This window comes from Echinops telfairi, unplaced genomic scaffold (assembly GCF_000313985.2).
Source record: "Echinops telfairi isolate 266 unplaced genomic scaffold, ASM31398v2 ScPeMD7_2186;HRSCAF=2738, whole genome shotgun sequence".
NCBI classification, from domain to species: domain Eukaryota; kingdom Metazoa; phylum Chordata; class Mammalia; order Afrosoricida; family Tenrecidae; genus Echinops; species Echinops telfairi.
This window is the reverse complement of record NW_022106084.1, coordinates 7,604,527-7,631,067: the sequence shown is the minus strand read 5'-3', so window position 1 is coordinate 7,631,067 and position 26,541 is coordinate 7,604,527. Positions and strand designations below refer to the sequence as shown.

Sequence of the window (26,541 nt, the reverse complement as noted above, 5' to 3'; positions counted from 1 at the left end):
CAGGAAATCCCAGGGCAACCTGTCCAGCTCCTATCCAAGAGACGAAAGTGGAGCAGCTGCCTCTGCTCTCTGCTCATAGACTTTCAGTTCTGGGGACCACTCTGTGTCGCAAGATGAAGTGCTGTCTCCTGGCTTCAGGTTGGAGGCCTAGGAGAGGATTAAGCTTCCTCTGCTTAGAGGGTTCATGAAGAGTCTGCCCAGCCTCGGCCGTGGGCACGCCCTCTGCATAATGGAAACCTCGGCCCGAAGAAGTCAGGTTGAGGGTGTGGGGAAGCAGCTGTGTAGTGACTCTGACTGTTGCTATAACAACAGTACCTTGGTCTAATTTCTCTTGGAAAACGAATTCAGCGGATGGGATGGAGCTGAGCAGCTTCCCCCCACAGATGAAAGCACTGCAGACAGCCTCCCGAACTGGGCCGGGCACACACTGGGAGAAGCGCTGTGCATGCCGCTGCCCGGCTACACGCTGCCAGACAATGCAGTCACACCCAGGTTTTGCCTGCCCACGAGGCTGCACCTGCCTATATGTGGACGCTGCGGCCCACGTGCGGCCTGCCCCGGGAAGAGAGTACCTTGGTGCACAAAGTTGCTCTAAAAGTACAGGCATAAAGGAAATTCCCTAGTTGGTCAACGGAGGCCATTCTCTTAGCCATCAGCCCTGGTGTTTAAAACAAAACAAAACCAAAACCCTGCTAAGAAATGGAGGTCTCAGAGTCAGATGCAGTCTAGAAATAAGAATAACGTCCTATGTGTTTGCTCAGAGATGGTGTGTGTGTGTGTGTGTGTGTGTGTGTGTGAGAGAGAGAGAGAGAGAGAGAGAGAGACAGATTTCTCAGAGGTAGCTGCTAGCTGCCTGGGAGTATGGCTTTATGCAAACTACAACTCACAAGGAAGTCCAGTGTCTGACCCCTTTAGGGGAAAATGAGAGGCTTTTTATAGACTAGGAGATCTTATTTCAATACTTTTGTTTTCCAAAGGGAGATAAACACATGCTGGGTTTGTATTCAAAAGCAGTGTCAGGTCTGGGCGCTCTGGGCTATTTGCATCCCCAAAGCTGGTGCTGGCAGTTAAGGAAAATGGTCTCCTGATAGGGGCTAAAAACAAAAATGAGAATTTCTCATTGAAAAGCCGGGACATTTTGAGTAAGCAGGGAAATAAAAATATTCCTGGTCCCTACCCAAGGGAAAGGAAAGTGCTCGGCCTCCCTGAAGTATTCCTCGTCCCCGCCTCGCCCCCTCCTCCCAGCAAATAAACAAATGGAAACTTCATGTTTCCTTCCAATGTGCCTGTTCATTCCAGTCTGTGATTGGGGTAAGTGTCCCGCTGTGAGGGATGCGGGTAAGATCTCATCTTTTCATTTGCCCGCTTCTACCTTATGGTTTTCCCTTCTTCCCCACCAAACTCCTTCAGCCTCCTTGCTTTCAAGCCCCCAATAAAACCCCATTAAGAACTTCAGATTCTAATACAAGGTCATGTATAGCAGAGGCGAGCTTGAACGGAAAATGTATGCATGACTTCGGGTGAGAGTGATCAGGGAACATTCCTGGGGAAATTGTTTCTTGTCCTTAAACGTAAATGTAATGCCGTCTGAGAGGGCATGCCTGCGTGTGCGCATGCGGATGAAAAGACCACGCGGTCCAGGGCTGTGGAATTCTGTTGGTAACTATAGCCCCGTGGAGCTCGTTCTGCAGAAAGCTGCCACGTGCCCATGACTGAGATGCACACATCTGCTCCCTCCCGAAGTTTCCGGGGCTGGAGCTATCATCACTTCTCAAACACATGCTAAATCTGCCGAATAGCATCTTAACTTGTAGAGGCGCACAGCGCTCTCCTGTGAATCAGGCAGATCTGACTCAAAGACGCGCGCACATCCTCCTTCGCCTGTCACGACACAGGTGTCTAAAACACTTCCCCAGACTTTCTAAGCAAAGCGTGCTGGTGTTTGATCAGGACTGGAGTCTTCAGAGGCAGGCAGGATCGCTGCAGAGCAGGGGACAGCAGAGTTCTGAGAGACCAGCAGAACTGCAGAGAGGGCCGTGCTGTGTGCCCTAGGATAAAGTACTTCACCTCTCGGAACCCAGTCCTCATCCCTCAGAGGGTTATTGTGAGGACGCAGGTCAGCAATACGTGTACAGGACTTCTCCTGATAACTGGCACGTGGTAAGCCCTCAGCCAATTCGAATATCACGTGACAATGTGAGCAGTGAGCTACATGATCTGATAGAAACTTAGAAGTGTTGGGCTTTCTACTTACAAACAACGGTAGGAGATTCAAAAGCTGGACGGCGTCCGTCCGTTCTAATGAGTCGTTAATCATTCTGGCGAAGCACCGATCTGAATTGCATGTACACAGCTTATGAAAAACTTGAAACCTCTGATGGAAAGAATACACAGGATCAGTGTGGCTTGTGATGAAAATATAATGTCTTCATTCAACTGGGAGGAAGGAAGCCAAGAGCCGGTGCCACGCTGTTTATGTGTGCAAACCTGGAGATGGCAGGAGATCTTGGGACTCCGCCTTTTAAAATGTCAGTGGCCCTATCTGCCGCCACTCTGGGTTTTTTAATCATCCATTCCCAGGGTGTTGGCACTTACGACATGTGTGCAAGGATTTCTACTCCCGTAAAGCGTTATTGTCTTAGACACTCACGGGGGTAGTTCTGCCCTGTCCTTTAAGGTTGCCATGGTTCATAATTGAGTGGATGGCAGTGAGTTTGGTTTGGGTTGGTATTTATTGCATGTTAACGAGTAAAGAAACTGATAGCTCTGTGGGTTAAGCATCGGATTACTAACTCCCAGGTTGGCAGTTCAAACCCACCAGCTGCTCTTCAGGAGAAAGCTGAGGCTGTCAAAAAACCCCATATAGGGTCACTATGATTTGGACTGGACTTCATAGCAGTGGGTTTGGTTTGGGTTTAAAGCAAGGGTCAAAGCAAACCAAACTCATTGCCATCGAGTCGATGCTGACTCAGAGCAGCCCTATCGGGCAGGGCAGAACTGCCCCTGTGGGTTTCTAAGACGGTAGCTCTTTTTTTTATTATTACTAAATACTTTTATTGGGGCCTTACATCTCTTATCACGATCCATACAGTCATCCAGTGTGTCAAGCACATTTGCACATATGCCGCCATCATTTTCAAAGCATTCTCTTCCCACTTGAGTCCCTGATGCCAGCTCCCCATTTCTTGCCCCTTTCTCCCCTGCCTGCCCTCCCTCAGGAACCCTTGATAAATTATAGATTATTATTTTCATGTCTTACATCCTCTGTTACCCCTCACCCACTTTTCCGTTGTTTGTACCCTTGGAAGGGGGTTATAGATCGATCCTTGTGATCGATTCCCCCTTGACTGTAGCTCTTTACTGGAGTAGAAAACCTGGTCTTTCTCCCGGAGCTGCTGGTGGTTTTGAACTGCTGACCCTGTAGGTCACAGCCCAACCCGTTACCACTATGCTACCAGAGCACCTTTTTTTCTGCCAAAGATCATTTGGATATTTATAACATCATTCACAAGCCATATAAAATTATCAACTTAAAAGTTAGCCTGCTATATTTGATGATTTAATGTGATGACTGAAACCACTTCTCTTTGATAAGGCATGCGATATTAGCTAGGATTGATTATTTGGCTTGGACATTCCCTACCCTGGCTTAAAATATTAAAATATACCTAAAAATTTAGCCATGTGCAAAGAAAAAGATGTAAAATATATCCGAAGAGTAACTTAAATGACTATTCAGTCACACAGATAAAATTGGGCGAGCCTCCATTGTTCCAGACATAGACAAAGAAGGAAGATGGCCCTACGACTACACGGGAATAAACCCATTGCTATTGAGACCCTTCCCGCTTCCAGGGGCCACGCTAAGCATAGTGGTTGCACATTGGGCTGCTAACAGCAAGGTCAGCAGTTCAAAATCACCAGCCACTCCGTGGGAGAAAGATGGAGCTTTCTACTCCCTTAAAGAGTTACAGTCTTGGAAACCCACAGGGCAGTTCTGCCTTGTCCAGTAGGTTCAGTGTGAGTTGGCATCCACTCAATGGCCGAGATTTGGTTGCTTTTGATAGGACCGGAGTAGAGCTACAGATATGGTTTCCAAGGCTGCACATCTTTATAGTTGCAGACTGTCCCGCTGCTCCCCAACAAGGCGGCTGGTGGGCTCAAACCACCGAGCTTTGGGTTACCAGCCAAGCTCTTTAACCACTGAGTCACCAGCATTCCTTTTTGCTTAGGGATCAACTCACTGGCCTCAAATCAGCTCTGACTCACAGAGCTGCCCCTGTGAATTTCTAAGACTGTGAACTCTTTACAGGAGTAGAAAGCCTCATCCTTCTCCCACAGACTGGCTGGTGGTCTCAAACTGCTGACCTGGTGGTCAGCAGCCCAAAGCATAACCACTAAACCACTTGGAATTCGTGATTATTTTGAACTGTTCTGAATAGTCCTCTTACTCTGGGCTAGAGCTCGTCAGGGCCCTCTGTTCCCTTGAGCCTCTCTCGCTGTTATTTCTGAGGCCCATTAGAGGGTGGCACTCATTTCTGAAATGAGGTCTTTCTTCTGTGAGCATTTCAAAGTGGAGACTTTTAACTGTATGTATCTGACATCCCTCCAGAGACTCAGCATTACCCACTCACCGGGTCCAGAGAAGCTGTGGAGGATCATGCCATGTTCAAGCAGAGATTTTAGACACACTCAGTGTGTGTGTGTGAGAGAGAGAGAGAGAGCACTCCCACTCCATGCCCCACTTTGGGCTGCTAAATCAGAAATCATGGTGGGGGAACCAAGAAATCGGCATTTTCAACAGCTCACCAGGTAACTGGTCACATGAAAGTTGGAAAACCACTGGCCTGGAAAATAGACCCTCTAAATAGACCTCCAAAGATCATTAGTCAGGGCCCTTAAATCTAGAAGACTGTTCGGGAAGGGTTTTCCACACTATTCATATTCTACTAATTGAAATATCTAACATCTCTGTATTCCGGGTCACTTATCAAATACATTAAATAAGCAAGTCAAATTCATCCATGTGTTCATTTGCTTATTATCTGCTGGTAGAATGGAAAGAGACTAACCATGTGAAAATTGATTCCAGCGAAATCATCTTCTGGTTTGACCAAAGCAGATCAAAATGTTCTCTTTGAGCTTCTAAATTAGTTTTAGTATATCTCTGCAAGCTCATCTTCCTGTCTGAGGAAATAGGTGTTTCTCCAGCAGTCAATGAAGGAGGGTGCTCTTTTGTACTTTACCTGGAAACCCACTGCTCTTACGTAGATCCTGACTCAAATCAACTCGATGGGGCAGAGCAAAGCTCCCTGGGGTTTCCAAGGCGGTAGACCTTTTTAGGAGCGGACAGCCTTATCTTTCTCCTGAAAAGCGGCTGGTGGTTTTGAACTGCTGACCTTGCGGTTAGCAGCCCAACACATAACCCACTATGCCATCATGGCTTCGTCCCTGGAACTTTAGAATCCTCAAAATGTGACGAAAAGAATGGGTAGTCCGCAAGTCATTCCTAGTATTTTGCGCCATCTGAAAGAAATTGCACATTGACTCGTGAAAACCGTATAGAGGCCAGCATGCCCAGTGTCTGCTTTAGGGGTGATTATGTAAACTCAGTGGGGCTGAGAGCCCTTTTTAGCAGTCATCCATTGCATACTATCCCGGGAGAACAAGACCGTGGTTATGGTGTGGTCCTCATTGAGTTGTGTGGGCGCGTATAGGCAGGCTCCACATTAAGATCAGGAGTGACTGGAGGGCTGGCCAGGAGACACTCTACTTAGAAAGAACTATCCAAACCGAGCAATGACAGACAGACAGAAGTTGTTTCCTCCAGCCCCAGCCAGGGAATCTTGGACCCACTGTTTAATCCCCCCTTCCTTCCATTTTTCTGTAGTAAGCTGGTTATAATAAAATCTAAAGTGTAGATTCATTAGGAGTAGAAGGTATATGATAGTGTACCCTAATGTCTCTCATCTTTAGGCCTTCGTTATTGATAGTAGGAGCATGACCATTATTCATGTAAATCACGGACAGGACTAGAAGGGCTGCTTTGAATTTGCTTGTGGTTAGCTGCCACAAAGCCAACCCCCAACAAAGTAAGGAAATATGGAATGCCCATCTCTGCTATCCGTTGCAGAGTATACCAGGAGCTGATTTGCAGAAGTAGATCACCAGGCCTTTCTTCCTAGTCTTCTCTGTCTTAGTCTGGAAGCTCCACTGAAACTTGGTCAACATCATAGCTATTCCCAAGCCTTCACTGAAAGAGGGGTGGGGGCTGTGCATATGATGTTGGTTGCAGTCAAACTTGGATCTTCCACGTGGGTGGCAATAGTTCTCCCACTGCTTCATTGGAACTTGCAGTTTGTCTGTTTTGCACCAGTGACTTGGTCCCAACTCACGAGTGACCTTCTAGAACTGTGGTTCTCAACCTTCCTCATGCCGCGACCCTTTAATACAGTTCCTCATGTTGTGGTGACCCTCCCAGCCATAAAATTATTTTCATTGCTACTCCAACACTGTGATTTTTCTACTGTTATGAATCGGGTGACCCCTGTGAAAGGGTTGTTCGACCCCCAAAGGGGTCTTGACCCACAGGTTGAGAACCACTGGGCTAGAATAAAGTAGAACTGCCCAGTCGAGCAGATGACCAGGTCTCTGTTTCCATGGAGTGGCTGCTGGGTTTGAACCACTGGCGATGGGTTAACAGCCAAGAGCTTACCCACCAGAGCCTCTCTCTCCCTAGTGCTGCAAGTCTAAAGGAAGGAAAGACCTTTTGGCCCTGGGCAGTTTGACCTGGGAGACACTGTAAGACTCTGCTGGGAACAGGGCCTCACAGTGTCAACAGAGGCCTGGTCATAGAGCCACGTTCCTCTTTGTTACAGAGTCGTCTGCTCTTCCTCCTCCTCCTCCTCCTCCTAAGTGCTACTTATTCTCTTTGCCGGGGAATCATTAGTCTGGTGCATGCTCTGACTCAAAGGTTTGCTATGAGGATAAAATATGATCTTAATGTGAAAATGCTTTGTAAACCCCAGAGCACAAACTATCCAGATTTCTCCTGGTCTGAGCATAATGACATTCTCTAGCTAGCTTGTGTTTCTTCTCTCTTTCTCTCTCAATCACACACACACACACACACACACACACACACACACGCATGCACGCACACACAGCTTAGCAGAAACACGAGGCGTATTGCAGATGAGAGGCTGGCGCTGGAGCCATTATGGAGGAGGGATCCGTTCCCTCTGAGTAATTGACGCATGGGAGCGGCACATACTGGCGGAGGCAAGTGGATGAACAACACACTTCAGCTCCTGGCCCCATAGCTTCCCTTAATAGGAAGAAACATTTAGATGTAATAACAGTAATACAGGAGCGAGGGGCCCGGTGCTCGGAGGAGAGAGTTTCTGTAGTTCTTCCAGGAGGGCACAAATCATACTGAGAGGTTTCAGGCTTTGGAGGGTAGAAGGGCCAGGGGCGTCCTGGCATCAGGCTGCCTGGGATAGAACTCCTTGATGGGAGCCCCTTGAGTCCTCTGGGGGGCTCACCAGGGCTTGTCCCTGCATGCAGTCAGCTGTCTCCTGCCCGAGTGGGGTGCTTGTGAGGTACGCATCGTGAACACACAGGGTCTGGCTTCTCGCCGCTCTCCTCTCTCCCTGGAGGCACATAGGAGAAAATTAGACTCGCAGACCACCATTCCATGCAGCAAAGGATGATGAGGCAGGCAGAAGGGGGTGCTGAGATCAGGCTGCTATTTTGGAAACAGCAAAACAAAACATCAACACCCCACCGCAGCGCCTCTTCAATGATGAATCCCTGATACTCTGAAATGCTGAGACATGGACTATCCATCTGTCAGGATCTGGGTTAGAGGGGATAATGGTGGAGAAGGCCAGGCCTTGAAGGATAACGAAATTCACTCAGCAGCTTCATTCAGGCAGCAGGCTGAAAATGCATTTGATTGAACCTCAGCAATCCAGCCTGTGCTGTTCTACAATCTAGGCCATGAATGCATTAGCACTTGGACTTGGGCTTGAATTGCAAATTTGATTCTTGTTGTTCATATTTTACAAGCTAGGCCAGATGCTTGGATAGCATGTCGGTTTTGCCTGCTAGGGAACAGAAATGTCACCGTTCTACCTGTTTGCCTTTTGCAGACCCGGGAGCACCAGTTTACCTCAGTTGCAGTGGTGGCTCTAGGGGCCCCCGAGGCTTAGTGGGAATTTCGTGGCTATCGGCATGAAGCTAAATGTTTTCTGTAGGGTTTTCCTGCAGTGCATCCTCACAGGATCTCCTTGAGGCAGGACATTAGCAGCCCACTGTAGAGATAGAGAAGCCAAGATTTAACAAATGACACAAACCCAACGCCCTGCCCTGTCATCGATGTTGACTCAGAGCCACCCTACAGGATAGGCTAGAACTTCCCCTGTGGGTTTCCAAGACAGGACTCTTAATGGGAGTAGAAAGCTTTGTCTTTCTCCTGCAGAGCGGTGAGGCTGGTGCTTTGGAACTGCAGCTCTTGCGGTTAACAGCCCAAAGAGTAACCACTCTACCACCTGGGTTCCTTGTCTGAGAAAGCACTTAGTAATCCAGTGGCACGTCTTGGAATTCGTGCCCTCGTGCCCCAAATGGCTTCATTAACCATGGGCAGTACTATTGGTAGTGCCGAGGTATCGAACCGAGGCGCCCCTGCTGGTCTTTTCCATTGGTTCTATGATATACGGCGCCTTTATTGAGGGTAGACGACTGGAAGGGGGCCTTCAACTGTGTAAAGGTACAGCAATCCCTTCTCATCTGACGGAGTTTCCCTTTGTCTTTCAGCAAGCATCTCCCCAGTCCCAGTCTCTCACCACAGCCCTGGGACTGGCCCTGTGAGGCCAAAAGGAAAGGAACAAAGAGCTGAGCTGGCCTGGTGGTTAATCTGTCCGTACCTCACCAAGGCCTTTCTTAACTGGGCTTCTTAACGGAGTCCTCCCGTTAAATTGACCTCACACTTCCCAGAGCATGAGGTCCCAGAACACTGAGTGTCTAAGTCACAAATTCCTGTGGTCGGTGGGCTGCCTCCTGCTCTTCTATAAGTTCATCTCTTTCAGCCCCTCTGAATTAAACAATAGACCCATTCATTCAATGAGCAGATGTTTCTTGGCCATTGATGGGAGCCAGGGCATGGTTTCTTCTTGGGGCAGGCTAAACAGACACTTAGGCTGGATCCCCCACAGCATAATCATAATAATAATGCTGCTGGGGGCAAGTGTAGGTTGCTTGGAAATATGGGGATAGCCTTATGGGGATAACCAGCCTAGTACAGGTAGATCAAGAAAGGCATGATCCAGAGCGGGGAAGGCATGTAAGAGACCTCCTAGAGGAAGCGAAAGCTATACTCTGACCTGAAGATGCATAGTGACTCACTGGGGGAGGGAGGAAGAGAGGGAGGAAGCAGGAAGGAGCATGTTCCAAGAAAAGAAAGCAACATGCCCTGAAGGAAGAAAGAAGGTTGACACATGGAAGGAATGACTTTCAGAAGTGCTCATGGAAACTGGATTGGTGGGTGGGAAGGTGGTACTGAGAAGAGGCATGAGGAGGAGGCGGGGCTGGGAAGATGAGCCAGAGTCAGGTGAAGAAAGCTCCCATTGAACTGTAATGGAAAGACCGTTGGAGATCAAAGCAGGGTTACAAACAGGAAGGCCAACACATTTTTTTTAATAAAGGGGTAATGACTATTCTGTATAGAAAATAGTTGATGGCGAGCAAACCAGGGAGTAAAGAGCTCAGATGAATGAGTGAATGGATGGATACCTGGAGGCAGGGCAAGATCGGTTAGGAAACTGTTCCAACCATTTAGCAAGAAAAGTGAAAGGAGGATGGAGATGAGGGGATGGGTTTAAGTGAAGGCCTGGGAGTCCAATTCATATCACTTGGGGATACGTACGATGGATGATGTGGACTTTCTCAAGGGAAAATCGCTTGGTCGCTGACTTGGCTAACTGAGATGGGGAATATTGAGTAGGAAAACATGATAAACACAACATTGAGATGGGAAGTGTTCTAGATGTCCATGAGTGTCGAAGAGGAGAACCTTGGAGTTTGTACAGTCAGCAGGAGAGATTGGGCATGATTCATTGCTGGGGGGTAGGAGGGGTGGGCAGGGGATCATCTGCTAGTGAAGATATTTGAGCCTGTTGTGTTCGTGGCGACGCACATCAGAACTCATAAAGAGTAAACGATGACTTTGAGATTTAGTTATCTTCCTTCTTTTGTCGTTTGCAGCTACAAGAGACTGTGAAAAGGAAGTTGGAAGGAGCCCGATCACCACTTAATGGAGACCAGCAGAATGGTGCGTGTGATGGGGGGTTTTCTCCGACGAGTAAGCGAATCCGTAAGGACATTCCTGCCGGGATGGACGCCATCAACAGTTTGCCCAATAACATGCCACTGCCTTCAGTTTCTCCTCTTCACCAACTTGACTTGAAGCCTTCTTTGCCCTTGCAGAATAGTGGGGCTCACGCCCCAGGGCTTCTAGAAGACCTGGGTAAGAATGGTAGACTTGCTGAAATTAAACTTCCGGTGAATGGTTACAATGACTTGGAAGATAGCTTCACCGTCTTGCAGAGCAAAGACCTCAAACAAGAACCTTTGGATGACCCTACTTGCATAGACACATCCGAAACCTCCCTTTCCAATCAGAACAAGCTGTTCTCCGACATTAACCTGAATGATCAGGAGTGGCAAGAGTTAATAGATGAGCTGGCTAACACAGTCCCCGAAGATGACATACAGGACCTGTTCAATGAAGACTTTGACGAGAAGAAGGAGCCGGAATTCTCCCGGCCAGCCGCCGAGACCCCTCTCTCCCAAGAGGGTGCCAGTGTGAAGAGTGACCCCTCCCACTCTCCTTTTGCACACGTCTCCTTGGGATCGCCCCAGACCAGGCCTTCTTCCTCCGGTCCTCCCTTTTCTACCGTCTCCACGGCCACCAACTTACCTTCTGTCGCCAGCACTCCCGCAGCTGCAAACCCCACCAGCTCACCAGCAAACTGTGCTGTCCAGTCCCCCCAAACTCCAAACCAAGCCCACACTCCAGGCCAAGCGCCCCCACGGCCCGGAAGTGGTTATCTTCTTAACCCGGCGGCAGTGACCGTGGCAGGTTCCGGGTCGGGCTCTGTGGCTGTGCCCAGCTCTGACATGTCCCCAGCCGAGCAGCTCAAGCAGATGGCTGTGCAGCAACAACAGCGGGCCAAACTCATGCAGCAGAAGCAACAGCAGCAGCAGCAGCAACAACAGCAGCAGCAGCAACAACAACAACAGCAGCAACAACAGCAGCAACACTCAAATCAAACTTCAAGTTGGTCTCCCTTAGGCCCTCCATCTAGTCCATACGGAGCAACCTTCGCTGCTGAGAAACCAAATAGCCCAATGATGTACCCCCAAGCCTTTAACAACCAAAACCCTGTAGTGCCTTCAATGGCAAACAACCTGCAGAAGACGACAATGAATAACTACCTCCCTCAGAACCATATGAACATGATCAATCCGCAGCCAAATAACCTGGGTGCAAACTCTTTAAACAAACAGCACAACATTCTTACTTACGGCAACACGAAGCCTCTGACCCATTTTAATGCAGACTTGAGTCAGAGAATGACGCCGCCAATGGCCAACCCCAGCAAAAACCCCTTGATGCCGTATCTTCAGCAGCAGCAGCAGCAGCAGCAACAGCAGCAGCCGACAGCACCTCCACCGCACCTCCAGGCTCCCAGGGCACACCTGAGCGAGGAGCAGAAGCGCATGCTTCTCATGAAGCAGAAAGGTGTGATGAATCAGCCCATGGCCTACGCTGCGCTTCCAGCCCACGGTCAGGTGAGTGCCAAAGGGAGACGCGTCGCGAGCAGTTCGTGTGATGCCATGACGCTCACCGAGCTCCAGCGGTCGCTTCTCCGGCTGGATGCCACCTGGTCGATTCCACCTCATAGCAACTGGAGAGGGCAGGTGAGAACTGTGCCAGTGGGTTCCGAAGGCTGGAACCTTTACAGGCGTCACGGCTGCCCCGCCAGGCCCCTGCTGGAGCCGTCCTGAGGTGTAACTACCTGCAGCCATGTTCCATGTCCCGCTGGATTTCTTCCTTTTAGAGATGGAGCAGGGGGGGACTTAACACCCCTGTGTTTGAAGGCCTCCTCAGGGTCAAACGTTGTTTATTCCTGCCATGAGATAAGAAGCCAAAAGTTCCAAGAGGGGGCTTCAGAAAGCCCTGGGGAGATCCATTATCTTTGGAGTCCGTTTCCCCACTGACTCTTGGAAGCCCCCTCGTACGTGTAGGCCACACTGTGAGGAGAGGGCAGCCTGAGGTCACGGAGCTGTCGGTGCAGACTCGGGTTAGGGAAGAATGGAGACGGGAGCTGCTAGAAATACCTGTGGCCATTTCATAGGGTCTCTGGTGGCGCTGTCTGGCAAGCATTGGGCTGCGGACTGAAAGGTCGGCAGTTCAAACCCATCAGTTCCTTGGGAGCCAGATGCATCTGTCTTCTCCTTTACAGATTTCCAGCGTTGGAAACCCTATAGAGCAGGGGTGGGGAAGGTCCCGTCCAGAGGCTGCTGAGGCGCACAGAATCATCCACAGCAGCTACCATCACACTCCACATCCCAGAGACGTGCCAGCCCCGCCCGCATTAGGGGAGTGTGAATTGAATGCTTGACCAGCATGGCCCACACTAGAAGTAGCCACACGGCCCCTGGACAGAAGCCTAGGTCCTCACCTAGAGGGTCCCTGTGAGTTGGAATCGACTCAGTGGCCGAGGGTTTGGTTTTGGGTTTACTGCTGGTTTGTGGGGTCCTGAAAATCCTTCATCCGCCCTGCTGAATGATGAAGAACTGGAAATTTCGATAACACGCTTTTCAAATGTGGGAGAGTTTTCTGTGGTTTCAAACCAAAGTGGAGGATAAGGTTGTGTGTGTGTGTGTTGATGATCCAGTGTTTAGCCAGGTGTCGCTGGTCTAGAGCCCCCACCAGCTGTTTTAACCTCGCGGCTTGGGCACGAAGTGGGAGCCCTCGTTCACACAGCTGGAATTCAGGGAAGGGTGAGGGTGTATATGGGCCTGTGGCCATGCTGTGTTCAATAGCGCCCGCCCCTCCCACCGTCTCCCTGGATGACTTCGGACTTCAGAGGGGCAGGGTTGTCTGTGAGACACCGAAACCGGTGAGCGTGCACCACGCACTAGCCAGCCCTCCGTTCCTGAGGCCGGGAGCGGGGAGTCCCTGTTCCTCGCGTGTGACGTTGTTCGGCGCTGATGGAAAGGGCAAGTCGAGGAAAGAGGACCGTTCCACTGCGTGCCTCAGTGCTGGGGGACCCTTGCCAGCCCATTCGAGCCGGTGCCCCCTCCTCGTGGAAAGCAGATGCTGACATGCCTGTTGGAACTTTTGCAGTAGAGCCTTTGCTGTCGAGGCCACCGTGCTGGAACAGGTTCTGACTCGCGCTTGGCTGTGTGTTCTCAGTTGGTGAATTAGAAGCCCTGGGAAGCGCTGCGGGGAGAGCTTGCTTCACTGGCGTCGGGGTTTGCACGTTCTGTCTCCCGGTCCACACACACACAGCCGGTGCCCACGCGTGCTGGGGGCTGCCCGGCCTGACGGGCTCCTGGCCTGCAGAGACACATCTGAGCTCAGCGGCTAGCTTCTGGCCTTTCATGCCCTCCCCGTCCCACAGTCTCTCTGGGCTTTCTTGCCTGCACATGCCAGCCGGCCCTAACGACATTCTCTCTGGATGAGTAAAAATGTAACTTGACTTATGCATGAGCAGCAATCAGTAGCTGCTTAGAGAGAGGGGGAAGAAAAACAATCATTGAAATGTGACCCTTCTGTGTGAGCATGGTTTCATTACAAAAATATCCTTTGGGAAAATGTAACATCATATATACTTCAGTGTTACGTACAGAAGCATCCTCCAATGGGTACCAATAACAGAAATGTGGGTGAAGGGCGACAACAGGCAGTGTAAGATACGAAGTAATAAAAACAGTAGATAATTGATCAAGGGTTCACGAGGGTGGGACGCTGTGGGAGGGAAGAGAAAAAAGAGGAGCTTATATCAAGGGCTCAAGTAGAAAGAAAATATTTTGGAAATGATGATGTCAACTTATGTACAAATATGCTTGATACAATTGATATATGGAATGTTATAAGAGCTGTAAGAGTCCCCAATAAAATTTTTTTTTTTTAAAAGTTCAGAAGCAGGCAATATACAGGACTGCTGGTTCTAACCCGGGTTGCCACAAGGTTTATGAGATGGCGAGCTGTTGAGTGGGCTAAGGTCAATGCGAGCTATGCTACAGTCACAGCTTCACACCTGGGCTACCGTGGAAGACTTCCCAGGGGCCACAGCAGTGGTGATGCATGCCAGCCACCGGCTCTGGACCACCCGCACTCCCCACCCTCACTCACTCACTGTCTTCTGAAATGGGCTAGCTTAGGATGAAGGGCTTGTCTTTGCTGGAACGTGAACTTCAGGTACTTACTTCAGGTCCGTGTGCCTGCCTGACTGAACTGTGAGTGGCCGAAGCCTTGAGCCGAAGAGGCCGTGCCTAAAAGGGTTCTATCGGGCTGGGTTCTGTCCGGTGAAGAAGCGAGCGATGGTTTTTGGCTCAAGCTTCCCCTTTCCTCTGTCTGCCTTCAGGGTAGTCAACATCTTCCTTTGTGAGTCCTCTTAGCATAATCAGTTCTTAATCTCATGAAGGGCCATCACCAAAAGCACATTTTTTAAGGAACTATTAACTTGCTCCTCTTTGAAACAAGCTTCAAAATGCACCAATAAATATGTGACTGTCTTTCTGCAAACATTCTGGTTCGTTGCTTTCATGCTTTATCTGATCGTGTTGCAGTGTTTACTTAGTCCTGAGCATCGTTAATTACACTGGAGGCAGGTACATTGCACAAATACTAGCACAAATTACGGGCGAGATAGAAAATGTGCTTCCAGACTGGCGTAGTCAAACTGCGCATGCTGCTCTTGCTAGCTTGCATTCAGTAGATTCTGAGTCAGTCACAGCCAGCCCTTTGGCTTGTGTTTTTGATTTTTCTTTTTTAATTGTAAACTGGATGAAGGTGTCCAGAGCAATTGGTCTTCCTTTTGACGACTCATGTACACTTTGTTTCATGTCCTTGATTGCCATCCCCGCAGTGTACCCTCAACTCTGCCCACTTCTCCCCGGTGTTTCCTGTTTCCAGCCCTCCCTCTTCCCTAAGGCTGCCCTTTTGATCCCCAATGGATCTAAGGAGTGCACACTTCTCTTAATTAGTGTTCACCTGATAGACCTGCTTGGTGTTTGGCTGGAAATTGGAGACACTTGGGTAAGTTCAGTTGCAGGCCCAAACCGTGAATCAGGCCCAGAACTTCGAAGGTTCCACCAGTCTCTATCTGAGCACTGAGCCTGGTCACCTTTGTTTTTCACAAATGACGAGTGCAGAAGCCACTAATAGAAGAATGCTGTTGGCCATTTTTCACTCCTCCACCAGCAGAGCGATCGCATCGGGTTTTCTAGGTTGTAATCTTTAGGGAAGCAGATTGTCAGGCCCTCCTGCCTATGGGTGGGTTCACACTGTCAGCTTATCGGTTGCTAACCTGTGTGAGCCACGGAGGCTTTTGTTGTTGTGTATATCTTTGTGGGCCACTGAGTCAATTCCAGCAACGCTATGAGACAAAGTAGCCCCATAGGGTTTTGTAGTGTGTCATCTCTATGGGAACAGGTGGCCAAGTGTCTTCTCCTGCAGAGTCACTGGGACGGGGTTGGGGGTGGGGTGGGGTGGGGTGGGAGGGTTGAACATTAAGCATCTCAGTTGGAAGTCAAACATGTAACCATTACTCCACCGCAGCATCTATTTCATCCACAGCATCCGTAGCATCTGTTTACGTGATTGTTTACTTATTTAGAACAGTTGTTATTCTTGTTAGGCGCCCTCAAGTCCAATCAGACCCACAGCGGCCCTGTGTACGACAGACGGAGCATCCCCCAGTCCCGAGCCGTCCTCACAACCGTCCTTATGCTCCCGCCCATGGGTGCAGCCACTCTGTCCACCTGTATTGTTGAGTGTCTTCCTCTGTTTCACTGCCCCTCCCTTTACCAAGTATGGCGGCCTTCTCAGGGACTCGTCTCTCCTGGGAACCTGCACAGTTGTAGAAAATGCTGTTTCTCTAAAGAGAAATAAAGAGAAATACACTCGGTTCCTGAATACTTCAAAAAGGATAAAGCCAAAACTAGAAGCAGAGGCAAAAATTTAAATCTTCTGTCTAGTGATTTCACTTTTCAGAATTTATTTACTATTATAGTCACAAAATTGGACAATTTATGTACAATGATTGGTATTACTCATAATAATGAACGATAAACAAAATCAGAATTGGGTAAAATGAGGTTCATGAAAATCATTACATAAAAGGATGACCACAAGGAAATTCATGACACGAGTGAGATAAACAGATCACAAAATAATTGGGAGGTTATAATCCAGTCTGGGTCTTTTACTACGTAAATAGCAAAGAACCCAAATGCTTGCTGTTATTAAGTGCTGCCACGTCAGTTCCGACTCTTAGCCTGTAGCCCATGTCCCACAGAAAGAAACACACGCCATTCTCAGAATCAGTCTTGCTGATTGAGCCCATTGGTGGAGCCACGGTGTCAGCCCAGCCTGGTGGGGACTTCCTTGTCTTGGCTGCCCCTCTGCTCCTCCAAGCATGATGGCCTTTCCAGGTACTTTCTCCTGACAACCTGTCCAAAGTACATGAGATGAACTCTCACCATTCTCGACCATAAGGAGCATTTTTGGTCGCCTATATTTGGTAAATCGTAGCATTACTCCTGTCAGTCTTCCTAATACAGGACAACGCCGTCTACCTCTCGCACCCGCCCCACCTCCTCTCCGGCGTGGTGAAGGGTGGCATTTCCCTTCCCTTCTCAGAGAGGGTGCTGACTCATTCTTCACTTTACTCATACTGTGCTGGATTTTCTAAACTTCCTCTTATGCATTATATGAATTTTGCAGTCAGTAAAGATAACTTTTTAAGGAAAGGAAATGGTCTATTTTTTTAAATTTACATCTTGCTAATTCTTTAAAATAAAGCCTTAGTTGGCCCCATATGCTGGTTGGCTTGAGGTGATATCATTAGGTTTTATTTAGTTCATGTTAGTTGCAAGTTTTTACTGTAGGAGATCTACGGTCTTCCTCCCATACTCTCCCTCTCTCTCTGAAATTACTAGGTCATATAGTTCTTCATATGGAGCCCTGGTGGTGTCCTGGTTATGCACTGGGCTGATAACCTCAGAGTCAGCAGTTCAAAACCACCAGCTGCGCCTAGACGGGAAGAGAAGGCTTCCTATGCTCATAAAGAGTTACAGTCTCGGAGACCCCCAGGGGCAGTCCTGAACTGTACTGTCCCGTGACCCTGAGACCACCGGCATTGACCTGATGGCCGTGCATGTGCGGTTTTTGGAGAGTTCTTCATTGGTTGACTTTCAGAAATAAATCTCCGGGCTTTTCTTCCCCAAAACTTACTCTTTTTTCTCTTTCTTTCTCCACCCTCCCTTTTCACGTGATCCTTACTCTCTTCTCTTACTTCACATAAAACTTCAGCCATCATAGTAACGATTTTAAAAAGTCAATTCTCGAGCATTGGAGCCTGTCTTTTTTCTTGTTTTTTATGTGCCTGTCCCTGTGATGAAATACTCTGCCCGTGGTGCCTGACACCTGTCTCAGGTACAGGAGGAGGTTGGGTCCATCATTTGGTGGATTACAAAAGTTGGGGCCCACAGTACGTTACGGTTGATCCAGAGCACAGATCGCACGGCGCTGCTTTTGAGATCGGATAGAAGGGCTGGGAGGACGGATCGAAAAAGACTCCTGTGACCGGAACTGGTCAGCTTGGACCAGGGACACAACCATGAGCTCGCTAGGAGGACCGCAAACTCCATCTCCGTCTGCTGGACAGAAAACAATGGGGTGACTAGGAGAGAGGTAAACCGAGGCAAAGGACTGCTCGCTGGCCCAGACGGTGCCAGCGCTGCCCAGAGCCCAGGAAGAATTCGGGATGGAGCGGGGTAAAATAAAGTATCTCAAAGAGGGGGTGCTACTTTTTAGTAGCTGCAGCCACAGAACCCGAGACTCCTAGACCTGTACTGCCGCATGTTTGTTTTCCTTTGCATGTTTGTTTCCTACCCAGCACCCTTTGTGTCGAGGGAGTACAAATATGCTCATTGCGATTGCAGTGTTGTCTTGGCCCCATTTCATTTGATCGAAATTTGTTGGGAGTCTTTTCAGGTCGATTATGAAAAACTGCTTAGCCAAAGAATCTCAACCGAAAGGACAGAGCTGCCATGTCTACAGCCATCAGGGGACTTACTCTCTGTGAAGTTATTTCCCTTAACATTAAAAATCCCGCGCCCCTTTGTTCGCTTCTCTTAAAGTCTCGACTGTTTCCTTGATCCCCGGAACACGAGTGCGCGCTTCAGGCAGTCAGACAGTGCGGTCAGCGCGCGTCACACCCTCCAGTCTCAATAGCCACCTCCTAAGGCAACTGCTTTAATCGATTACCTTGCTTTTGTTTATTTATCTCCATGAAGGTGCTGTTCCTCAGATTTCCAATTCCTCGATTCTGTAGCTGAGGATTTAGTTCACTTAGACCACCTCCGCGTACATGCACAAAATGTCTTCCTTTACCCCAAAGTTTCTCGTTCTCTCTTGTTCACACTCTCAGTACAACCAGATGCAACTGCAGCAACAAACTCACTGCCATCAAGCCATTGCTGACTCCGAGGGGCCCCAGAGGACAGCGGAATGGCCCTCGTGCGTTCTCGAGACTGTAATGTCTGACAGGAGGACAAAGCCTCGTCTTTCTCCCTCGGAGCAGCTGGTGGTTTCGAACTAGCGACCCTGTGCTTACCAGCAGCCCAACACATAACCACTACACCACCACAGCCATCTGTGTGTGAGGACGAGCCTCCTTTGCTATGGCCATGCTCCTTGCTCGGGCATGTTTCTATCATTTTAGCCCTTGTTTGTCAGTACTGGGCCACTGGGAGAAGCAGAAATACAAGTGGATGGGAGAAAAGCATCAATAAAGGCGACTCTCCTATGGCTTCTGCACCTGTCTATTTAAATAGTACATATTATTCAAAGTGTGTCATTGTCTGTATGTATACACTCACGTAAAAGATACAGAAAATGTATATCCTAAACAGAAAGTCTCACAGTACTGTCTAACATTATTGTCTCTAATGTTTTGCACTTAGTAGAGTGAGTTTCATGAAACCAAAAGTGCCATTCTAACATAAACCTTACATAGGTCCAAGGCGCATTCAAAGGGCATGGTGCACATCATCATCCTGCTATGGTAGCATACGATCGTGTGACTCTAACTATTGAGTCGTTTTTAAAATCTTGGAAATATTGACTTACTTCAAGGACTGTAAAAACAGTTTAGGCTCCGTGACCCTGACTGAGCCCATAGTCTCTGGCAACTCAGAAGCAAGGTAAAATATTGACAGAGCACTCATCACTGACGGAGCCCAGGGCCGCCCAGCTGAGGGAGAGCGGCGACAGAATTGCTACAAAAATCCAGATAATAAATGAAATGCTCCTCTGGATGGGTGGCATAAATCATTTCCATACACATCTTGCATATTTTGAAAATCCTGATTGATATTCTGTCGGAGTCTCAGATATATGAGACTAAGCGTAAACAGCAGGAGAGGAAACCGTTTTATAATCATAGTGTGGAAGAAATGCTCTAACTGGCTCCCTACTGAAAGACAGAAATTCTTCACAGGTTAAGTGGGTCAGGAATATGCTCGTGTGCCAAGAGTGATGGCCACCCTTCACTCAGGGTTCCGGAGTGTTGATGTGCCTAAGATTCACCCCGGGAAATGGTTTAAGATGCTGACCATCCAACTCCGCTGTCAAGCACACTGAATCAGTAGGTCTGGGAGTGAGGCCTGGGCATGTGCATTGTAAAACGCAGCCCTACTAGAACCATTGCTTCTTCCTACAGAGGTGGGCACTGAGGGAGCTACTGCTAAAGCAGCCCATGGGAATTTCATTGCTCACCATTGGTCTGAAATACGGCATTCACGGTCTGTGGACCTATACGTTCTGCCAAATCAAAAACGTGTATCATTCCGAAGAAAGTGGAAAGACTAGCTTCCTCTCTACTTGATGGATTTCTTTTAGGATAGAGGGCTTTAAAAAGAATTTTGTTTTACAAGATCAAATCTTGTGGTCCCCATCGTGTGAGGTGCCGTGCAGTCAGTTCTGAGTCGCAGCGACCCTGTGTACAACAGGACAAAACACTGCCCGCGCGTGCACCGTCCTCACGATGGTCACTGCGGTTAGTCCATTGTTGCAGCCACTCTTTCTGCTTCCTCTCTTTTTGGGCTCCCTTTCTGCATTACCAAGCACGAGGTCCTTCTCCAGGGACCCCCAAGAACATGTCTCTCCTAATAACATGTCCAACGTACTTGAGAAGAACGCTCAACATTACTGATTCTAAGGAACGTTCTGGCTACCGATAGTTGGTAAATCATAGAATTGCTCCGGTTGGTCTTCTTAGTAGGACAAAGCCATGTGCCATTCGCACCTGCCCCACCTCCTCTCCCCTCAGGGTGAAGGGTAGTGTGTCCCGTCCCTTCTTGGAGAGAGGGTTGGCTACTCAGTCTTCCATTTAGCATCTATGAAGGAGGGCTTGTGTCAGGTGCCAAGCTGGCATCCTGGAGAGCTCTGGGAAGGTACACTGCAGCTGAATGAACCGTATAGAATTGAAGGAAGCACAAGACTTCTCTCAAGCACACCGGTAGGATGGCCACCTGGAGCTGCGGGTTCTCATACTCTGCTGCATTAGGATGGCATTAAGGTCCTGACACCTTCCCAGGTGTTCCTTTCCAGGTGTCTGGGCCCCTGCCCGGTGCTCCTCAGGAGACATGAGAAGAGTAAGTTAGGCTGTTGTTTTGTTTTACCAGCAGGAGCCTACAGGCATATGGCCCTCACACGAGTAAAGGCAACTATGAGACTTAATGAATTATACCCTCTCTGTGGCTGCAACAATGGGCTCGGGCATGACAATAATTGTGCAGATGATACCGGACTAGGAGGTATTTCCTTTGTAGTACATGGGGTCATAAACAACTCTGTGTACAGTCATTCTAAAAATCTCCAGTCTCGCGGACCCAGAAGGAATCCCCAGATAATTAATCCGGAGTAGCCAGTAGGAACCCTGGTGGCATAGTGGTTGCCCATTAGACTGCTAGCCGTGAGGTCATCTGTTTGAAACCACCAGCCACTCCTCCAAAGAAAGGTAAGGGTTTCTACTCCCATGAAGAGTGACAGTCTCGGAAACCCACAGGGGCAGGTCTACCCTGCCCTATAGGGTCATCATGAGTCAGAATTGACTCAGTGGCAGTGCGTTGTTTTTGTTTTAGGTAGTAGTCAGTGCCCAGGTGGGTAGAGACTTCTTGGGGAAGTAAGGAGGAACGAGGGTTAAGTCAAGTGCTGCCTCACTAAATCCAACACTGGGTCATGGACCAGAGAAGCCAGGAGCACACCAAGAAGGAGGTGAGCACGGAGAGTAGGCACTAGATGAAGGGAGGGTGAGGGGAAGGCGTTCCGGTGCAGATGAAGAACTGCTCCTTCCCTGGACCTAAGGGAAGGGTCCATGGCGGGGAATTCTGACATGGCTTTGGGATGGAAGAAGAGCTAGACAACTTGCTCGTGTTTGAATTGTGAAGCAGTATCTTCACAGGTCTCTCTCTGAATGTGGCGACTGAAATTCAAGGTAAAACAGGCAGAAGCAGAAGAGAGAAATCATCAGACTTGGTGACTGAAGAAATGATGCAAAGAAATGGAACTGAATCGAATGTGTAGGGTCTTAAGGTTGAATACTAACTAAGAAGGGGTAATAGTTTCAGAAAGATGATGGTATGATTATATGGAAGCAAAAGTATCAAGCCACATTTGTATTTAAAAGCTACTCAACACAATTGTTATTTACCTTGTTATTCTTTTGATTTCTATTTCTCATTTGCTAAAGTACACACTGCTCACTCTATAAAAGGTGTGAAGTGAGCGATTTTTTTAAAGTTTACTCTAAATTGGCCCACAAAGAACTCATCTCATGCTCTCGAATTGGGCTTTTGTTTTGTTTTGTTTTGTTTTGTTTTTACAAGTGTTTATTTTTCCAAAATTCCTATTATTATTTAGGGTAGTAGCAGACTTGCATGGGGCCCCTTTGCTGATGAGTATTTACTTGGTCGCACCTACCTATTATTTTAAGAGAGACTGACTGAAGACAGTCATTACGCACATAATGAAGTGAGCCAGGTTTACCACTTTAAAATAGAGTGTGTTATCACTCGTTTAACTATTTACAGCAACTCTGGTCTTTCTGCAGGCACCAAAGCTCTTTGAAAACCCTCTGTTTTCATATGCAAAGGTGTTCTGGTACAGCTTGGTTCCTGAGCAACTGTCTGTGGAATATTTCTTTTTTGGTGTGCCACCAAATGGTTTGCGTTCGACCCAGTGAAGAAGGGCATCACAATGGCTTTCGTGTTCGGTTATCTCCAATACCTTGTCCTGATCCGTTACTATGATACACAAGATTGCACATTTTACCCACACATTTTCATTTCCTGAGCAAAAACTAGTGACCTTTCATAACACCCAAACTGATCACTATTAGCATCATCTATTAACATTCTGATCTCCTGGAACAGGCTGTATACACGTTCTTATATCTTCTCCTTGGTTTGGGAGCCGAGATGCTTAGAGGTTTCTTGGTGCTTCTTTTGGGCACGCGCTATAGCCAGCATATGGAGAGACCGGTTCCATGGGCTTGTTAGGTCAGCTTGCTGTTGCCAGCTGGCGGTGCCCGGCTGACCAGTCAGTGGTGCAAGGAAAAAGCTTTTCCCTGGGAGCAGAAACGGATTCTGCTAGTCGTTCCTGCACCTTTGCGAATATTAGTGGCAGGGAGAAAAGCAGGTAAGGAACTTTGCACCATGCAAATGGTTTGTGATTGGCAGCTCACCTAAAGGTGAGTGGTTCAAACCCTGCCCCGGCCCCAGCAGCAACTTGAATGAGAGGCTTGGCCATCTCTTCCCTTAAGGATGAACGCTGGTAACCCCGGGGAGCAGTTCTGCCCTGTAACATGGTCGCTGTGAAACAGTCTTCTCCCCTTTTCTCACCACCCGCCTCCCCTCCTAGAATTGCTACTCTCATTACTGGTCCTGGATTCCCTGTGTTTCCAGCTCTTTTCTCTATCCATGTACATGCTCTTGTCTAGCTGGACTTGTAAGGTAGATTTTGGGGTCACGATTGTGGGGGTAGAGGGAGGAAGCATTAAAGAACTAGAGGAAAGGTGCATGTTTCATGGGTGCTACACTGCACCCTGACAGGCTCGCCTCTTCCTTGTGCCCCTTCTATAAGGTGGGCTTTGGGTCTCCACTCCGCACTCCCCCTCATTCACATTGATATGAGTTTTTGCTCTGGGTTTTTGATGCCTGATATCTGATCCCTTCGACACCTCGTGATCACACAGGCTGATGTGCTTCTTCCATGTGGGCTTTGTGGCTTCTCAGCTAGATGGCCACTTTTTTATCTTCAAGCCTTTAAGACCCCAAATGCTATATCTTTTGATAGCCGGGCAAGAACCAATCACAATGATCGATATGTAACCCCCTCCCAGGGGGGATGGACAACAGAAAAGTGGGTGAAGGGAGACAGCGGTTGGTGTAAGACATGAAAAACAATAATTTATAAATCATCAAGGGTTCATGAGGGAGGAAGGGTTGGGGAGGGGGAAATCAGCATTCTACTGATACCAAGGGCTCAGTAAAAAGAAAATGTTTTGAGAATGATGATGGCAACATATGTACAAATGTGTTGACACAATGGATGGATGGATGGATTGTGATAAGAGCTGCAGGAGCCCCTAATAGAATTATTTTAAATAAAAGAAAATAACCCGTCCGCTCAATGGCCGCATTTTCGTCGTGGGGATGTGTTTGCCTTTTCCTTGGGCAGATGAACTGAAGGCCTAGCCTTACCCCAAGGTGCCCTTGGTGGGAGGCAACCCTCTTGTGCCCTCCCTTCGCTGTGATCTGCGCAAATGGCACAGCTGTGGGTAGTGACCCTGGGTCCTCACACCACGTGCAGGGCTGACAACCAGTCCTATGCTGGCCTACCTAACAATTCCAGAACACGTGATTCTGCTCATGAGGAACCTATACATTAGATCAGACGGTAGTTGTTAGAACTGAACAAGAGGAAAGTACATGGTTAGTAATTAGGGATGTTTTAATAATTAGGGAATACATTTTCACCAAACGTATTCAATCTGTAGGCTGAGCAGATCATCACCCAACAGGACTTTGTGAAGAGTACAGCACGGGGGTAGGAGGAAGATTTCACTAACAGTGACCGCGGATATGCAGATAACAGCACGTTGCTTATGAAAGGGGAGAATACTTGAAGCACTTGTAAGAATAAATATCAGAGACTACAGCTGTGTGTGTGGATGACACCTCAACAAAAGGAAAACAGACATTCACATAAGTGGACCAGTAAGCAACCTCATGATAAAGTGAGAAAGGATTGGAGTCGTCAAGGGTTTCATTTTACTTGTAGCCCTGATCAGCACCCATGAAGCGCAGTCAAGAAGGGAAACCGTGGGTATTGCAGTGACCGGATCTGCTGCCCGGCACATTAATTGCAATGTTAAAAAGCAAAGCTTTCAGGTGGGCCGGATCTAAGTCAGTCGTCAGTCCACTTGTGCCTATCACTGCTGCCCAAGGAATACGGAAGACCAGAGAAGAATGCATGCACCTGAAATATGGTGTTGAAGAATACTGAATATACTATCGCCTACCGCAAGAGTGTGCTGAAAGAGTCACAGCCAAAGATGGCCCTTAGAAGCGAGCATGGTGAGACTTCCTCTCACCTCCATAGACTGTGTGATGCGGAGGGACAATCTCTGGAGAAGGACATCATGCTTGGTAAAGTGGAGGGTCAGCACACACAAAAAGGAAGAGCCAGAACAAGATCGATGGACACAGTGGCTGCCACAATGTGCTCTCACTTAGCCAGGATGGTGAGGTTGGCACTGGACCAAGCAGCGATTCCTTCTGTTGTTTGTAGAGCAAGAGGTCCCTGTGAGTCGCTGCCGACTCAAAGGGACCTGACAAGAGCTGTGAACAACAAAGTGTTGGTTGAAGGCTTTACACCTGTCCTTTGAGCTGCTTCCGAGGGTCTGCCGGCACCTGTGCTGCATTGTATCGTGAAGCAGATGCTCTTCCTCCCACTCTGGTGCTTCCCGCAGCCGCCACCTGGCCACAGAGGGCCCCTGGAGCCTGCGCCTCTGGACAGCCTGCCTCCGTAGGCTTCGCACGCTTGTCCTTGGGATTCACCCGATCTGTGTGTCCTGCTGCGTTCAAGCACTTGACAGTCATTTGTGTGTGCGGTGGCTGCTTAGGGAGACAAAGAATTCGCGATTCACTCGTCCATACCCTGTCATCAACATGGACGATTTGTGAGCAGCCTTGGGGCCATACAGACATCTCACAGAGAGGTCAGAGGCACCTGACCTCCTATTAGCATGTCGAGAGCGACTGGTGGTCTGGGCTTGTTTGCTAGGGTTTTGATGAGCTGCGTTAATTATGTTGAGAACGGTGTGCAGCTGGAGAAGAACCCGTGGGTCCATGGGCCCGTGAGTCGTTGGACAGTTGGCAGAGTGTTAAACTGGGTGTCTGCCGAGAGAAGCTCATGCACAAAGACAACTCCTTACAACAGCCATAGTGCTCTCAGCCTTTGCTGGACCCTCGCTGTGTCCAAGGCCGCTTGACTTGAAAGCTGTCTTGGTGAGACAGCCTGAGATCAGTTCAGAAAGTACCCCGGGAGGGACGTCGGATTGGTTAGGAGTTGGCTCTGAGGCTCAGGTGCGTGTTCAAATCCCATCTTCACCACTTCCTTCCCTCCAGAACCTGGGGGCAGGTTACTTCACCTCTCTGAGCTTTCGATTCCTGCATCTAGAAAAACAGCCCTGTACTGCCACGTCACTTCCTGCTCAGGGTGATGCTCCAACAGTTTTCATCTCTACAGAGGCAGGTAGCTGGGATGTCTGCCTTGGCACTGCTGGCTGTGTGTGACCCAAGAATCCCTGGTGAGTGGCTGAGAGCAGCCAGGGAGCCTTGATCCAGACGGGTGGGAACGTCAGCCACACCAGCTGACGTGATCACGCGCCTCGCTCAAAGCAGGGGTGAGATCTAAATGTCTGACCAAATATAACAGGTTAATTTTTAAGTTGATAATTTTCTTGGCCCTCCTCAAATGGCGTTAAAAACATCCAATGGCCCTGGGCAGGCAAAGAGGCTCCCTCCCCCTCTTCTAGAAAATAGAGGGTATGTATGAAAATTTGGAGCAGGAGGAGGGGGGATCCATTATCTTTTACTTCCATTTTCCATGAATTCTTTGAAGCCCCCTTGAGTGTGTGTGTGTGTGTGTGTGTGTGTGTGTGTGTGTGTGTGTGT

At 48.6% G+C, this 26,541-nt stretch overlaps 1 protein-coding gene across 1 annotated transcript in view; it reads left to right on the top strand.

Moving 5' to 3' along the window:
• The window catches only part of MAML3 (mastermind like transcriptional coactivator 3), a 504,620-nt gene that overhangs the window by 285,380 nt on the left and 192,699 nt on the right, over positions 1-26,541 (top strand). The window contains exon 2 of the mRNA XM_045293557.1: positions 10,264-11,853. Coding sequence (XP_045149492.1) covers positions 10,264-11,853 — 1,590 coding nt within the window. The remainder of the gene's footprint in view (positions 1-10,263; positions 11,854-26,541) is intronic.